Source organism: Cydia splendana, chromosome 8, assembly GCF_910591565.1.
Source record: "Cydia splendana chromosome 8, ilCydSple1.2, whole genome shotgun sequence".
NCBI classification, from domain to species: domain Eukaryota; kingdom Metazoa; phylum Arthropoda; class Insecta; order Lepidoptera; family Tortricidae; genus Cydia; species Cydia splendana.
The window spans coordinates 12,540,732-12,559,448 of record NC_085967.1 but is presented as its reverse complement, the minus strand read 5'-3'; the positions used below and the strand labels follow the sequence as shown (position 1 = coordinate 12,559,448).

The window sequence follows — 18,717 nt, the reverse complement described above, 5'->3', positions numbered from 1 at the left end:
GTAAGGATGCGGGCCTACTAAAGAGCTACGAAAATTAACCAGAAAAAATGAGGTAATGGAGACGATTTTGTGGACCACTTCTATCGGCGGGACCAGGTTATCGAAGGTTATGAGAAAACCGCACGAAAAAGTTATTGACGTCACGCGAAGCAAATAATTATATCTTTTATTTAGCAAATACAATGAAACCTAATGAAAGTCCAGTTCCAAGCAAAGCCAATTTGCAATCCTCTTAGTAATGATCAAGATTATAATTGGACAATCAATTTTACAATAGATTGAGACCTTCGGCACTGCAAAATTATCCACACAGTGGTTAAAATTCGACCACAATCCCCATAGGATATGCAACGTATGTGTGTTTCTGTAACGGTTGCAATATTCAGTTAAATCTTTCATTATGTTGTTGTGTCGAAACGTTATTGCAATGGGTATTTTCCGCCGAGTGCCTGGACGCGAGGTCCGCGGTATGACGCTAAAGCGGACCAAATTGGGGTCAGGGCGGCGCGTTCGTCGACCCGCTGCCGCCCTCCCCCCGCTCTACCTCTGCCGCTCTCTGGTCTTCTCTTCTCAATGCCTCTCGGGATTCGTATTACGCATTTATTTTTACATGATTGCATTAGAGATAATAATGTTAACATTAACACCAATCATCTTAATTGCTTTTGTTCTAGCGTGAATTCAATTGCCGACTGAGAATATGCTGAGTGCGAATTAATCTAAGTGTAACTTATTGCGATTATAATTAATGTACATGCGGTTGTATTTTTATTTTTTGTTTTTTAGAAAACCTAGAGTGTTGTTACATAACATTTCAATGACCGAATATCGATACCATTGCTATAAGCCTATAAGGTGTATTTTTCATAATTATTAATTAACTAATACCCATTGATGTTATTACGCACCCATTAGGTACCTATTCACATTTTGACAGTCAAGCTAAATAATAATACTTAGTAGACAAAAAGTCTACTTTACAGAACAGTCAATCGCCAAATCGCCAAACGTAAAATGCGCGTCGTTGAGGAGTTCCGTTCTAGTCCTCGTCAGCATTTCCACTTCATCAAGTTTCACTGCATCATCATGCTTGATTTGTCGATGAAAATTCAAAAATCGATGTATATACAATGTATAAGCATAGGTATATACCTATGCTTATACATTTTGAGGAGTTCCATTGATTCCTCCTGATTCCTGTACCTACTCAGAGCTGGATTCCAGCTAAATTGACAGAAAAGTCGCCTGAGGTTTACCTTCATGTATTATTTGTGATTGTATGTAAATTTTACAAGTTGTGTACATTTATTCTGAGGCTGTGCAATAAAGAGGATTTGTATTGTATTGTATAATTTTTCAGGAAAACTTGAGAAATGACGGAGTTTTGAGGTAACAAGCACTTAATAAATACAACCGAATTCTGAACCTCCTCCTTTTGTAATTTTGAAGATAGCAATATCATAATTTTAGACGACTTACATTACATGATACAGGCAGGTACATTTAAATATGTGACTTAAATATGTTAAAAACGTAGTGCCTATTTATACTGGGCTTTTAGGTATAGCCATTATACATTATAATAAAAATACATTAAACATACATTATAACCTTATTTTATACTATACAGCCTTGGTTGTCTTTTAGAAGAAGACCCCGACCGGGCTTTAACCTCGCGGGATTTACTTTCGATATCACTACAATGTACCTACTGATATGATAACTTGCTTTTAACAATTTATTTATAAATGCTTATAATAAGTAAAATGTTTGCAAATTGAAATAAATTAGTTAAAAATATACTAAAAAAATATATAAAGTAGAAAAAAAATCTGCTACTAACGGCCCGATTCGAACTTTAAAATACGTCACTTAATAGACCTAGAAACGATATGGATTAGATCTGATATGTCAGTGTCAAATGTGACGTTTCTTCAAACAAAAACGTCACTTTTGACACTGACACATCTAATCCATATCGTTTCTAGATCTATTAATTGACATATCTTAAAGTTCGAATGGGGCAGTAAGTAGGTGCTACAGTAACCGTTAACAGTTACGGCAATAACGTTTCATATCAGAAAACGGAGCGATCTTTGGAAATCATCATTCACTAATAACATTAGCCCGATATTTTTATCGTGTATAATATAAAATAGTTTGACGTCACAGGGACGGATTTAGTGATTTTTAAAACGGTTATTTATTATGTACGAGGGCCGGGCCGGTAAGCATGACCCATTTGCGAGAGAGGTGAACGCTCGCGGGGCCTTGATCGCAATACCGAGCGCCGCCCGCGCGCCGCGCCCCGCGCCCCGCGCCCCGCGCCCCGCGCCCCGCGCCCCGCGCCCCGCGCCCCGCGCCGCCGCCGCGCCAACGTCACAGTTTTATAAACCAAACCAACTCAAATAAAGTGTGCTAATGCCAGATGAGATATGAGTTTTACATGTTTTAGTTTTCAATTGTGAACGCATTATTTTAACTGTGTTATTCTATTTGATTTTTATCCTAAGATAATTTTTATACTAATATAAATTTATAAACGATTCCAAAAATAATTAAGCGTAGTCAAACTAATAACACCCAAAAAAGATGTTATAATTCTACAAATTATCACTCCGAACATTGATAAGACATTGCTAAAAAAATTAGCGTAGCACCTCTACGAGCTTTGCGTTACGTTTCTTGCTACGAAGTGCTACTACTTTCATTATGAAGTTTATCTATATGAAATCAGTTGTTAGGTATTACTATTCGAGCGATCGATATCCGGTTAGGTATAGATGACTAAATAATACTTTAATAAATAAGCAAAAGAAAAAAGTATTCATTATTATGTTGTAAGGCAAAGGATTAAATTTGCACTGCAGGTCTTTGGCACCTATTCAAAAATCATTTTGGTCCAAATGGCAAAGCAACAGTCAGAATGTAAGTCAGGTGTTATGTAAACGTATACCTATTATTAGTAAGAGTAAGGTACTGTGTGTATGTAGTGATATTGGTGAGATCTAGAAACTTCGAGAGGGCTCGCTTACTCCCTCTGTATATTGCGTTAAGAGGAAAAGAGACGGTTGACGCTCGCCGTGGTGTGCGTGCATGTAGTTACACATACTAAGTGTTGCGAAAAGAGTAGAGTTGCTCGAATGTAGGCAGGTGTCGCGGGTGAGAGTAGGACGGCTGTATGTCCCAAGGCTCTGCGTGGATTATTATTAGAGTATCGGCGCTAGGTTATTCTGAGGCGACCTAGATAGCGCGGGGCCGTTGACCGCGGGCCCTCGGAGCGCGCGCGGCCTCCAAAATAAAATGGCATTCAACGATGGGCTATACTTGCGAAACGATCGCGTTCGCCGCGAACGCGCGCGAACCGAACCAGATTACGTTATGACTTAAACCTCATCTCAATCATTATTACTATTACGTCTGATCTAAATGCAAATATCATTTGCTGTCTCATTGTTTCGACGTTAAATTTTAAAAGTTACGTATTGATTTCTTTTTAGTGTCTAGGCTTCGATTTTATTTGGGCTCGAACTGATACTAGACTAAGTGACTATAGTCGCACCAAAGTCTGCAGCGGATTTGATAGCCCACGCAATGTAAGTGTTATGTATACGTCATAATTTCATAGAAGTTTGACGTTTAAAATGACACTTGCACTGCGTGGGCTATTAAAATCGCTGCAGACTTTTTACGGTCTGACTATAAGACTACACTTGCTAAGCTAAAACCATTTTCGTTTTCATACATGTTACGTTAACATAGAGGTGTAGGTAGGTACGTGCGGCGCACGCACCTCGCGCCGTTCGCGCGCTCGGCGCGGTGATTAGCGCCGTCGTCGAATATAGCCGGGAAGGCCGAGGGCAACGAACTCTGCTTGACCCAGATCCCCGCCCGCGCCGCGCACCCCCGCGCCCGCCCGCCCGCCTCGTGTCGCAGGAAAGTGAAAAGGACGTTTATCCCTACCAGATATAGGTACTATTTTTCTACACTTTATGAATTAGTAATGAACACCAACTTTCGATTTTTGAAGTTATTCGCGCGTAATCGATTAAATCATGAATAATTGGCAAGATGATTGATTTAAAATATATTTGGAAAATAACAAGAAAGGGTATACTTAGGTATTTTCAAATATTACGTATAAAGACATTCTTTGTTAAAAGCATCCTAATAAATATTAGTTGATAACATTTGCATGATAACATTATCATTCAATATTGATGACAATAAAAATGGCGCGAAAATTTTACAGTTGAATCAAGACATTCATCATGAAAGACCACAAACAACGGTTAACATAACATATGATTCTGCTATCAATATTGATGAGCGCATTGTAATGTGTGACGTAATTCAAAAACAAAAGCCAGCTGACTAGTAGCGGGAATATTTTTTAAGGGTGATGCAAGGTGATATAATTCTCACCTGCCAGGACCCTGCCGAGGAGTACATCGGCATCCGACGGCTGCTGAGAGGGCTCGTACTTGCGGCACTCGGTGACGGTCATGGCGGCGGGGAGCATGCACGCGTGCGGCCGGCGGCGGCGTACGGCGCGAATGCGCCGTCAGCGAGCCGAGCGGGGTGCCCGCCCCTAAGCCGCGCGCCGAACACTAACTTTAGGGTTGATTGTTTTAAAATTGTATCCTAAAGTCTGGGGGATGACGTATATCCCTGAAGATTCCGTATACAGGTGTGGTGAAAATAAGCTTACCAGAGTTAAGCTCCTAACCATTGCTACACTTGAAGTTAAGGATTGTTTTAAAACAAGGTACCTGCATAATAGAGATATATACTATAAAATAAAATTATTGTGTCAACTAGCAAATTTTTTACATTCTCGTTTTTTATGACATTTAATTATTTAAATTCGTTTGTTATACTTGTAATCAATCAAAGCCTTAATTAAAAAGTTGGGGATGATTGCTCGGAATCCAAACCTCGAAGTCAGAAGTACGAGGTTTCTCTAACATACAAACTGCTTAGTATTGTATATACGACATTGTTCGGAAAAATACACCTTAAGATATCTTGCGGTAGGTATATTTTCCCACAGCATAGATCCCGTACCGATCCTGTGACCGACTTATATGTGAAGTGAGAAACCATTCATAACAACTTAGTATAGAACTGATACGGACTCTGTTTTAGTACTTTTAGTTTACCCCAGTAGCATATTTTTAAGGATTTTTAACCAGCATCAAATATACATTGATTTATACACGTAATACGAAAATATTGTCAGTTCCCGCGCAGGTAGCCGTCACAGAGTAAGGAAACTTTTAATGTTATAAGTAAAAAATTGGGTTCCAAATTGATAAACAAGGGTTTTAAATTTAATTGACTGGAAACATGTACGCAGGTTTAATAATAATGTACTTTTATTTAATTTGAAAATAAAAATGAATCTGAAGAGGCATTTGTTTTATATAGTTTTAACTTTTAACATTACTTACCGTAAAATACCCAAATATAGTACTGCACTATGGTCCACGAGTTAAAAATGTAATTTAATTAATGAAAATATATAGTTTTAAAACTATGACATTCAAATAATAGTCATACCTGAACAAAAATATTATTATATAGAGTTAATTTTTGACCACAATTGCGAGCTTTTGGACGGGCTTTGGGTGGTTTAATAGTACACATTTTTGGTCAATTTCACCAGGGTAAAAATACTTGTAAGATTTTATATATAGTAACTAGTCAGTTACACATGAAGTTAAAGCGGGTATCACATCGTCGCTGCATCCTGAAACGGCATCATTACCGCCTAACACAATACCGTTAATTTTATTACAAGTTAAAACTTGTAGGTATTGACAATACATTTATTAATTAGCGACGAGCAAAGTAACGTACCAAACTCAATAAACAGTGAAAAGCCGTAGCGTAGGCAGTAGGCACGCACGCAGCAGGATGGAAAAGTTTCGTAGCACATTGAGGCCGCTTTTCCGAGGGTCGCGCCGCTACGAGCGCTACGGCGTAGGCGCAGCCACACTGATGCGCAGGAATTCAAACATTTGTATTCCATTTATTGTTTCGATTAACAGGCCAATTCGAGGTTTAGTTATTAGATCTGTTTCTTCTAATTTCTTTAACCAAAAACGTCACTGACATATCAGTATCATTGGAAACAGATATAATAACTAAAACTCAAATTGGCCTGTGAGTTAACAAAAAACCGTTTAAAAATAATCATAAGTATCTATTAACACATTCAATACCACTAAGTGCTACGGGTTACGCTCGTAGCGCGTAGCCACGGTTTCGTCGTATGTAGCGCGTAGTCGCTACGAACAGTGTACCCGACAGTCGGGTTCTTGGTGTTGAATGTGTTAACATAGTATTTGTATAATTTTAGCCTAATGTTCAGTGCACTGTACTTGCAAGCATGTGGTTGTATACTAGACCGGTCGGCGTACATAACCAACACGTTTGTGTTATAATACTTATAATTGTGACACGGTAATTGACATTGAGAATCTTATGAATATGGCCGCATGTTGAAATTTTTACTTAACTTGACATAAAAAAATGCTCTACAAATTATAAACTACTAAATCTTATTGGAGCAATCTATTCATGTTCTTGTGTAAAATTATATTCGTCCACACCATCATTACTCTTTTGTGTATACGTTAGTAGTAATTTTTATTTTAAGATCCACATTTTACAAATAATACCCTAGAAAAACAAAAGCTATGAATTTTCGCTCTAACGAGACAATTCTAAATAGTTATCTAAATAGATACTTCTTCTGAGATGTCGGCTTAGCGGCTAAATTTTATATTAAATAAGGCCTAAACAACAATCGCCGTCAGTCCATCGGAAGCCAGTACAACCCACTGATCCGGAAACCTAAATCTAGAATTGGCGAATCGGCCGGAGAGCAGTTTTTAGGCCAAGGCGGCCAATTATGCCGCCAGGAGAGCAGCCATGACTTCGGCTACTTTACGAGACGCGAGAATCGTAACGGTCCAGAATTAGCTGTAATTAATCGCTTTAGTAATCGAACGTGAGGTGAACTGAGCTGTATATTTTGACAATTTATCGGGGTTGCAGTTTAACTGGTGATCTTGATGATTGAATTATGCAGCTCGGACAGGCTACATAAAATTTACTTTGGTTGTTTGAGGCTATTTTAGTGCCGGTAGTAGAGTTTGTCATGGAAAATTTTACTTTGATGGAAACATAAACAAGATTTTGAAGAGTTATTTGGACATGGTAAAAGAAATCTTTTCCTGTTCTATAAGTTATTATATCGACGTGATGAATGTGACCAAGATGGGCGCGTAAGCCTCATCCCAATGACGAGAGAGAATAGGATAGGTAAAGTTTCCACGCTGCATGAGTTAACTATTGCTCATAGTTATGATATACCGGGTGTGGCCTGTAACACGAGCAAAGAATTAAAATATAGATTGTACTCCTCAAACCGTGACACTTTAGTTCAACAACTTTTAAAAATTATGAAGTATTTAGACTCCCTATTTTTCATACAAAATAAATATTATCTTCAATGGACGCCATCGCCACGCCATATCATTGTGATTGACGTTGCTTGTCACGCCTTAAACATAACAAAATTCGCAATACATTGCGTCTTAGAATAAACTTTAAAGTGTATTAAAAATCAAACCACAAGTTATTTTTAAAAGTCGCTGAACAAATGTTGGTCAGTATGAGGAGTACAGCCTAGTTTAATTTTTTGCTCATGTTACAGGCCACACCCGGTATATATAAGTTTACATTTTAAAGTAAACAAATGATTCTAAGTAAAACAAAGCCTACAAAAGTGTCCTTACTCGCTGCGTTTGTTCAATTTACCCACGTGATCAATACATGCAATACATCATCTCGACATGTAAGGAGCGCAGCGCTAGGTGTGCCAAATTGATCTCTTACACACATCAATCATACACAACATTAGCAGATTGTTATCAACCGTCAAACGTCTACGTACGTCTTCATCTTGTCATCTCGATAAACACCAAAGGAATAAAGTCGAACATAAATGGCAGATCGAGAGTGGCAGGTCGGACTGAGCCTGAAGATGAGCAACGGTTGGCATGTACTCGTAGAATTGTATAATTTATATGTTCTTGTCAGTAATGTTCTTGACTGTTTGCAGTGTCCGAGTCTTAATCATGATCTAATGTCAATTTCGCCACTATTTGTGAAAAGTGCACACATTCTCGCCATATCGAGTAGTCTTCAAATAAGCTGAATGGATTCGCATTGATGCTGCTCAGTTTAATATGCGATCAATTTCAATTATTGGTTTTCGAGATTAGTCCATAAATTTTTGATGTTTCATTTTTAATTATGTTAAAATATTTTAATTTCATAGATCGGACCCTAGTGATAGACTAACTTTTATACCTAAAGCGGTTGAACGGAACCTATGACCCAGTTAGTAAGATTAATTGTACTAGCCTTGGAAGTGCAGAACAGTCATTGCTGTTATTGACTATTATTATTGAGACGTTATGTCACGATGCGTTATCGGACTCAATTGTGCCTTTGTTTTCCCGGAGATGAACAAATATGGTTGCCTATTTCTAAGAAAAATAAGGAAAATAGATAAATACATTATTCATTAGCCCTTATGACTATTTTTGATTAGGTACCTTCGAATTCTGAGGAAAAAGTAGGCCTTGGCCTAGGCCATTAGAGTGATTTCGATACGATGTTTTTCTAAATCAAGGAGCAACCGGTAAATATAGCGTATTCCCATTTGTCCCCGCCGGGCACAGATGGGAATAGGTTCATATATTAATCATTCCCATCTGTCCCCGCCTGATATATGGCGGTGGTTACGTGGGGCGGGGAAAAAGTACACCGAACAGGCAATACGCCGAAAATCATATAAAGAAAATTCGTACATATTCCAAGAAACACTTGGTAAAATACAATTCGGGGTTGAACCCATGACCTCCGGCTTAAAAGTCGCGCGCCTTATATCTGTCACCGTAAATTGTAAACACTCGTCAGTTTATAATATCGCTAGTTAAATTATAAACTGACGGTAGGGAGATTACAATCTAACCTAACCTAACCTACGTTAGATTATAAACTTACGGGTTCACAATCTTACGGTGTCATATCTTCAATACAGGCACGATCAAAAAGTTTAACCTAGTAGTGGTTATGAAAGATTTATTATTTGTGGTTCCTTTTTCATTTTGTTGTCTTAAGACTAAAACGGTGAATTTTACAATAGCTAATAGCTTATCTAATATATATAATAATAGCACTAGCTATTTCGATTTAAAATATTTTTTTTTGTTGATTTACTAACAAATATGTGACGAAACACGAAAATACTAACGGCGGCGGCGTACCAAGCGTACCAACTTGCAAATTTTAAACTTAATTTCTTGTAGCTTTCCATAAAGTAGCTACTTCATAATGTCCTTTAGGATAGGATTAAGATGGTCGAATAATGTGTTAAGGCAGTACGAAACCATTCTGAGAAACTATTTTGGATTCAGAAAGAATTGTAAGATACAACCGAAAACCAACTGGCACGCAAAATCACAACTCGTGAAATAAGCTGGATTCTGAACTCAACATTTCAAGCCTCGTCAATCATTTCTCCTCCCGTTTCGACATACCGACATACTTATTTCACATACAATAAGTATAAGTACAGCATATATGCAGGAGGTCAGAGCTCGGGTTAAGCTCGAGCCGGGGCAGCGATGACGTCAGCGCAGGTCGTCGACCTCACCCTCGCCATCCTCGGCCCACATTCATCCAGCAAGCAACTCTTATGTATAGGTACCGACTGGCACCGAACTTTAAATTATCACGATACGAAGGTATTGCATGTTGCATGGAAATTTTAAAATACTAGTTACTGTCGAATATAATCTGAAGTACATCGACAGTTGTTTATAAACTAGTTTGCTAAACAGACATGATTTCATAAAAACACAAATGAAAGGTCGTAAAAAAATTGAAATTACAAATATCTTTATTGGTTAAAATGTTAGCTAGTATTACTTATTGATAGCACAAGCAATGCGGCTTTCTAATTAGTGTAGTAAATGAAGCAAGTTGTTGTATGGAGACCCATGCATTAATTTCTCAGTCGATGAAATTTAGCTTGGTTATTGTATAGTATGAGACGAGACTAACATATAAATATCCAAAAAAAAAACACTCCTAAGTTAGGTAAAAACCCAAATCTGATTATATATTGAACCGAGTAATTCCTCAGTCCAAAATTATTTTACAAAATAAGTTATTTGTATCAGTATGTGATACTAGAAAAAAATCTAAAACTTTTGTCAAACATGAGAATATTTTTTTATGAGAATTCCTTTTTTTTGACGCTCATTTTCATCGGAAAATTGCTCTGTCATTTTTTTCTTCTTATATGATCTTAGAATATAATTTAGCGCAGTGGGTAAAGAAATCCAAAAAAAAAATGCGTACCCAAATGTATGTATTATAGAACTATTAAAAACTGAGAGTGGAATTTTTTAGATTTTCATTTTGTAGGTATAAAACGGCAATTAAATGGCATTCCAGTGTAAAAATTAGGCTGAGCACTTTTCCGGTCCAGGACACGCCAAAAAATTATATTTTATTAATACTGGTATTTCTGCTGGGATATTTTTTTTGATATTTCATATATTGTTGCAATACGTTACATGAATATGTCTGGTGAAGAAAGTTTGAACGGAGCATTTTTCCGTAAAAAGATATTAACGATTTAAGACTTTAGGTATTTACTTTAATTCTATTATTATTATTCTTTGGAAATTTATACAATACTTTTTATTTATTGATACTTTATCATACTGTAAAGTTTTTTCTGGCTGAGGAATTACTGCGGGGTCCACTACCTTTATTTACTACACTAAATGTCAACCCCAGTAAATTAAATACATTATATGATTAAATTGTAAAAGAAAGTTGAAATCTTAAAACTCAAAAGATCCTTTAAAAAATCATAAATATAAAAATATTGCATTGATTAACCCTTTACCAGGCTAAGGAATATATATTTCCCACATACGGCACTTCAAACATGTGTTCTATTTTCGATGAGTAAGACTGACATTATACTGACAGTACGAGCGCCATGCAGATATTCATATTGAGCTGGTAATATATGTTAGTATTGACATGACATTATTCTATTCTTGAATATTAGTAACATTACTAAGAAAATTGTTAAATGCATTATTGAAATGATACCTACCTGAATAAATTTAAAGTGTTTTTTATTTTCTACTCTGTTCACGTAATATAAGCCATGACACGGTAGAATCTAATAAGACTAATAACAAGGACTTAAACATGAAATTCCCTATGAGTGTCATATCATTTTATACTTTATACTGATATGTCAAGGTTCTACGATAGCCCATAAATTTATTTATTCCACCGTACAAACGAAGAAACAAGTAGCCAGGAGTAAGCCTTATCTCAATGCGGTAAAGTTTAAGTTCTAATAGGCAAAATACTTACTGTGTCTTCGCGAACAAACATTAGGTATAAAGCTTTGTGGATTGTGTGATATTTATATATCTACAGTATAATCCTTTAATTTTAAGTGAATTGTTATCGCAGTATAGCAATATTCCGCCATAAGAGTCTATCAAAAAATTAAGTTGTTTCTACTCGTATAAATATGCTAGTACTCAAAAACAACGAAGAAGTAATAATAATATCTAATGTGTATTATTGTGTTGAATTTTTCAGCCCTTAAAGGAGTTTTTTTTGTTCATTTATCTACTTGTTATAATATAGTATGAAAATATTTTAATTTGTCGCGTCACCGGAGGCCGCTGGTTCCTTGGTGGTGGACTGGTGATGGACGTTGGACGTTGGCTGGACACTGGAGACCTTGGTAATTTTTCCTCCGTATATGATATTTGATTCGGTTTGTAATATATGTAGTAGGTAATTCAATATATTTATTGCCAAATAAATACCGTGGTAGATAAAGACAACGCGCAGCCTAACGAAAAAATGTGCTCTCATAATGGCGATATGTACCTACGGTACATTTACGGTAAGATTTTTCGAACACCCATCGCGAAGGGTCTCCTCTTAAATACTAGGATGAGCAAATCTACAGAATTTTCTCAAACCGTCGTAATGCACGTTCAGTTGTTATATATGTGGGTAATTATTGCAATAAAATACATTACTACCTACATACAAATCCGCAAAGTTGCCATTAACATAAATAACGTCGGTGTGCCCTTGAGAGACCGCTGCCACCAGTTACGACCTGTGTTTAACCATGACGGCCTGAAAGCTGTGGATTCTACGAATGTATTACCAAAATATTTGTAAACAGAAATCTGTTTCTGTGCCAACGGCAGCGGTGTAGTATGTATCGTGTATGAGTGCTTGCGCAGTGTAGAACTATGAATTTTATTACATCTAGGTAGCTATATCAGTACTTGAAAACATGTTTTCGGAAATAGTACAATCCTTACATGGCGGCACTGCCGGGCATAGCCGGTATTTGTACAGTGAATTCATAGGTTTTAATACTCAATCACGCATCTTCTTATTCCCAGGATTTATAGGTACCTAATTATAATTGACTAGCTCTTTTATTTTATACCTATAAAGTAGGTACATGGAATTATTTAACAATACAATCTTAACACACTGTAGAGTGTAGAAACGAAATTTAGTAGGTATATGTTTTCTAACTTCATAACGCGTCTATGTTTGTTTGCAAATGATTTTTTTTTTTTTATGAAATAGGAGGCAAACGAGCAGACGGATCACCTGATGGTAAGCGATTACCGCCGCCCATGGACACCCGCAACACCAGAAGGGTTGCAAGCGCGTTGCCGGCCTTTAAGATGGGAGTACGCTCTTTTCTTGAAGGTTTGTAGGTCGTATCGGTCCGGAAATACCGCTGGCGACAGTTCATTCCAATACATTCCACTACCACTACATAATAATACTTAATAAATGATAATTATTAAGTATTATTATTTAATCGCTAATCACTTTCACCTTCGTTCAACAACAAACATACAACCGGTCAGCTTGTTTGAACGCATTGACAACACTCTTATGCATGAAGTTGTCCGGTAGATACATAATTAAAACTAAACAGGCTCAGGACAGGGCTGACGAGGTTCTTGAACTCCGCTTCGAAAGTGGACCATAATGGCCCACCACTTTCATTTTCACGCAACTCTCACCGACGCAAGTTGAGATCGAAAGTGTACTACTTTTGCGGCTGCGTGCGCGCAGCCCCACCATCCCCCCTCACCCTCGATACAACTTTCCTACCTTGGTCGCGCTTTCTTCTGAGAGCATCACTTGTGCAATTCGCTTTCTAATCGCATTGTGATCACTTGTGACTGAGGCTACACATCACCTCGTTGCTCTACTTTCTTACAATGATGACCATTCTATTTTAATTTGCAGACACACGAAAGAGGCGTCTTTAGCAATGCTCAGATATGAGAGTAGCGATGAAACCATAGCGTTTCCAATTAATGAACTATACAATCACTCAATCGTAACTGGGTGTTTAATTGATCTATTATTTCAGTATTTGCATCTGATTAGCATTGAATTATCTTTCAAACCGCCAAAGTACAATAATTGGGCAAAAAACAAATGATTAATAAGAGTTTAAAGACCGGACCTTTAAATCTGTAAGCGTTTATGATGAGTCTCTGGCCTCAATGTATTAATATTTTAACTACAGGATAAACAAACAAAGCCTATAACTTTTAACGACTTAGGTAATAAACAGTGCAATAACTATATAAATGAGTTCCATTCCGTGTCAGGTTGTTTATTATGACATTTGAGTATACTGTGTCGTAAACGAATTGATAACTGGAGGTCGACAACACCAATGCATTTATAGACAAAACAATTAAGGCAACGAGGGTACCAACACGGATTTCGACCTAACTAATTCGTAGAACCGGTATTTTAGTTAAAGCCGTGCCTCCATTTGAGCGGCCCGAGACCAAGCGTCACTGCACTATCAAAACATTTAGCAATAAATACGACCGTTTGAGATAAGATATGTGTGACGTTAACTAGTACTATATTAAAAATTATAACAAGGATAGACCCATCTTAGTGTGTATAAAAATAAATAATATATATCTAAACAGTTTCATCAATTCAATAATGTTGCAAACAAAATTGTAATATAAAAAAGTATGTGTGGTGAATATTGAACATATCACATATATCACATTGGGAATATAACTTTACCGTAACGTTTAGAGTAGCTGTCCTAACGACCATAATAATGCATCTGGCTGATCTGGGTCAGCTTCGTGCCCCTTCACGTGGCAAAACGCAAGGGAAATGAAGGACTAATTGCTTGCGTTAATATTGCTTAAACAGAAGGCTTGACGGCCCGATTCGAACATCAAGATACGTCAAATATTACGTCTAGATACGATATGGATTAGATATGTCAGTGTCAAAAACGTTTCCTCAAACAAAAATGTCACTTTTGACACTGACATATCTAATCCATATCGTATATCTAGACGTAATATTTGACGTATCTTAAAGTTCGAATCGGGCCGTAAGGCTGGACGAGTTCGATTAAACACCGCATCTGCCTTTCCAGCATGTTTGACTTAGGCAATTAATACGTGACGTGAGTGACCCGTTTAAAATAATTTTAATAAGTGCTTAATATTGATGTATTACCGGAATATTTTATATTTGTTTTGGTTTGTCGTATAGAATTTCATCCCCCAGATTTGTTTAATTTTTTTTTACATATATGGCAACTGAAAAACTAGTAAGTGATATCGATATTTTTAAGTATACCAACAAACCGGATCATTGAACAAAAGTTAACAAAAAAGCAGCCGCCGCGCCTGAACAGTTACGTCTTCAGACAAAAGTTATTGTGCTTCACACATGTAACGCGGTGTTGAATGCACTGCTTTTCAGTGGGTCACGTGACAACACTTACGTGTTGGCATTGGCTGTGTTAGTTACATCGCATTTGCGTCTTTAACTACGGTGTTTCCCAATACCATCCCGTATAATGTTCTACTACGTCAAAAGGTCTTATAAACGTGTCCCAATGAAGTTTCATAAGATTTATTAGAATAAAGTTGTACTATATACAGGTCATGGAGGGTCCGTATTCGATGTAAATGAAGCATTTTCTTCCGGGACAATCACATTGCATGCATATGCATGTTTATTGTGTGACACAGGAAATGACTTGTATAAGTGAACTAGTTCACTTTTGTCACGGATAACGGGACTTTATCCAGCTCTTGGTGTCGTTTGCATAAACGTAGGTGTATTATACAATACATTTGTTATTAATGATACCTTACTTTGTTTTCAGTTTCTACTCGGTGTCCAATATATTTATGCAACTTTTTCAAAAAATTATGAAACTGCAAATCAATTCGTTTCGGGACTCGAAATCGTATTTCGTTTTTTATGTATTTTCATTTTGATAGTGACGATGACTTTAATACGAACAAGAGGCGTAGGGTTGGTTGTCGTACGTTTAATTATTTGTCTCCACATAAAATGTGAATGGACATAAAATACACATCTATGCTAATTCGAACCATAACAAAACAGCATTGAGTCGGTAATCCAAATGAAGATACTTCTGCTAAATGCAGGTAAACAAAATGTTCATAATACTTCCTTGGAAAAAAATAACACCCACCGTTGTTTTTCGGTACTTCCTTTCCCTTGTTAATAGCAAATTTTGACATTACATCTACCTCATATCTACATATGTTTTTATCTTTAATATCTTTATCATATAAATACATACCATTTTTTATTTTATAGGTATGTTTACACCACGCCAAAAACTTCGTATTGTTCGCTGCAATTTTAATCACTTAATTCTTATCTGAACAGATTATACTTGCAGACCTCAGAAGTATGTCAGTGTTCAGGATGTAGGTTTCGAGCGCATGTCTATGTAGGTAAGTATATGTATGTCAAAACGTAACGAGGGCGCCTCCGCAATCGCCTCTTGTGTTCGTCGGTTGTCCTCGCGGTCTCGAAAGCAGGATGACGCGTTTTACAATCAAGAGACTCGGAAACTTATGATGTGGTAAGTAGTAATAAGAATATAAAATCGAATAAAATTAAGTATACTCGTAGCAGCGCATGTGGCGTGAGAGAGCTAAAAGCGAAATATCTCGCGCTACTTTGAAAAAAAATTACTTTCATGAGATCAAAATATCTAATCATTTGAAATTGAATATACGTCCTATAACTGTCACAACGCACACGGTCAATAAGATTAGAGTAGATATAACTATTTTTTACTTGCAAACTCCTAAACGTTACTAGTAGATGTAATAAAAAATCTTAATAACACCGGAGCGAGGGGCACGTACGAAACAGGTACTTTTTGTAAAAGTAACGGCTGCGATGACGATGGCCGTAAATAACAATCTATTCATTTTACGACCTCAGAAACCGATCGTAACTTTACGACGTGCATTCATATGCCATGTTTAAGACCTACTGTTAATCTTTACATTCTATCAATAATATATTCGCATCCACTATCGTTTTACGATTTGGCGCGAACGTCACAAACCCGTATGTTAGCGTCACACATTCTCCAAATGTTATCAGCAACCAGGATAAGTCGTAAGTCAGTTAGAAGGTGTATTTTTATATTCCCCGTTTCAGTGTAAGGATAAGGATTACTTACACTTACTTATCTTAAACAAGGTACCGTATATTGTCCAATATTACTGGTAACAGAACAAATATTTTCAATTTATTATATGTTTTATTCTAATCTTGAGAATGCGACTAAAAGCATACGTCAGTCACGGCAGTTCTATTTTTATTACTAGTTCCTCATTCCTGCCGCACCTGCGCGGTGTCAGAGTTTTGAGGCCGACTTTAATCTGTTCTTCGTCACGCTATAAAGAAATTAAACATATCTATCATATTACAAAAATACTATTAGCATTTACTTACAGTGAACAGTTGTATAGTTTAGTTAAACTATTTTAGCATAATACATACGAAAAATACGGGACATGGAGCTAGGAAAATATATAGGTCTTATCCTCTTATTCAAAAAAATTACAAGGTTTCAAATAATTAATGTATGTTTTATCCCTTTCTTATGTGTATACATAACTTACATAAGTCAAAATGATAGATTAAAACAAACGATTAATAGCTAATTGACGTTATGAGTAACGCCATTATTCTTTAAGTTGACTACTTATTGCTTTATTAAAGCATAATAAGCAGTATTAAATGTTGCTAGATTCATAGTTAAAATTCAGTAGATATGATTCAAAAAACACCTAGTAATTTCAGTTACTTTACTTACATAGCCTTTCAAAGAAATATATATCACGTATACTGTACATACAATAGAAATAATTGTCATCCGTTTTTCGATATTCGGTTAAAAACGTAAAGCTGGGCTCGAAACGGTTGGTTTCGTGGTAAACTCCAGCTCCAGACCCGGCACGTATCACCCATCCACCTGTGACAACACAGATTTCCATATGTTCAAAATGAAAAGTAAGAGGCCCATTCGCTGGGGCCTTGATCGCACTGAATTGGCAATATCCTGGAGCCGCGCGAAGCCCGACTGGCGAAACCTTGCGACCTGCAAAAGTCGGTCGGTGAACTCCACAAGGCCGCACCACGACCGCTTTCTTTGTTGCCGATATTGCAACACCGGGCTTGGATCACTTTATTACCAGTATATACCTACCTCCACGCGTCTGAATAACAATGTTCATCTCACTTGCTGTGACCCATTTTTCGGGACGTGATATGTTTCTGGAATTTACCCCAGATTAGGAATCTGCATGCACAACAGAAAAACAACTTTATAAATTTGGTATAGAGGTAAGTCGTCCACATAGTTGAAAATTTTGATGGAGCAATTAAATTAACAAACTGAACGCTGGAGATCGTACCTATTAAAAAAAAACACATTCGCTTGAGATTTATTACTCCGTTACTGGAGTACCTAGGTAAAAATAAACTCGGTGTAATAAAACGTTAACCTTTCTAAGTCATCTCTTTTTTCCATTGGCAATATGCTAAGAGTGAGTGTGAGGGAATTTTTAAGTTACTTTTAGAATATTTTTGCTATTTACAGTTCCCAATTCCTTAATTACTATTATACTTACCTATTGCTAGAAATATTAATTGCAGCAAGCTCAGTACCGCCCAAGTAGCACAGATAGCTCTATAACTACTCCCTTTTAGTTCTATTTAAAGCTCTGTGCGCATTAAGACACTTATAAGAACACACTCGTGGTCCTACAGCTCTGTGATATTTAAATAGCTTAGGGCTGATTAAAAGCTGCATTACGGCTCTGAAAACTACCATTAATACGACCCTATACAGCTTTAAGGGTTAACAAATGCTTTTACCGTAATAAGGTCTGTTTAGTGGATCATTAATAATGATCGACAATTAAAACAACACTAATAGACATAATTGTTGTTACCAGACTTACTTGTAATACTATTGGCAAGTAAGTTTTTCACTAGGCAAGGCATTTGACCATTCCGACCTGCCTCAATAACGTGTATGTTTACTTTTACTTCTAGTCTGGGCAAGAATACAAATTAACATAAGTACTCCGTACTCTTTGTGCTACTGGTTCTACAACAGAATATTCTAGTGATTTAGTTTGTTTTAAGACTTCTGGGCATTACTTACGAAACAAAAAGTCAGTTAGACTAAGAAAAGTCTGT

The 18,717-nt window shown here is 36.8% G+C and overlaps 1 protein-coding gene across 2 annotated transcripts in view; it reads right to left on the bottom strand.

Moving 5' to 3' along the window:
* LOC134793130 (ecdysone-inducible protein E75) overlaps positions 1 to 18,717 on the bottom strand; it is a 136,211-nt gene that overhangs the window by 47,089 nt on the left and 70,405 nt on the right. The window contains exon 1 of one of the 2 annotated variants that reach the window (XM_063764691.1): positions 4,426 to 4,560. The exons of the other annotated variant lie outside the window; for it this stretch is intronic. Within the exon in view, the coding sequence (XP_063620761.1) occupies positions 4,426 to 4,522 (97 nt within the window). The 5' untranslated portion in view covers positions 4,523 to 4,560. Of the gene's footprint in view, positions 1 to 4,425; positions 4,561 to 18,717 lie in introns of those variants that run through there. 2 annotated transcript variants of the gene reach the window in all.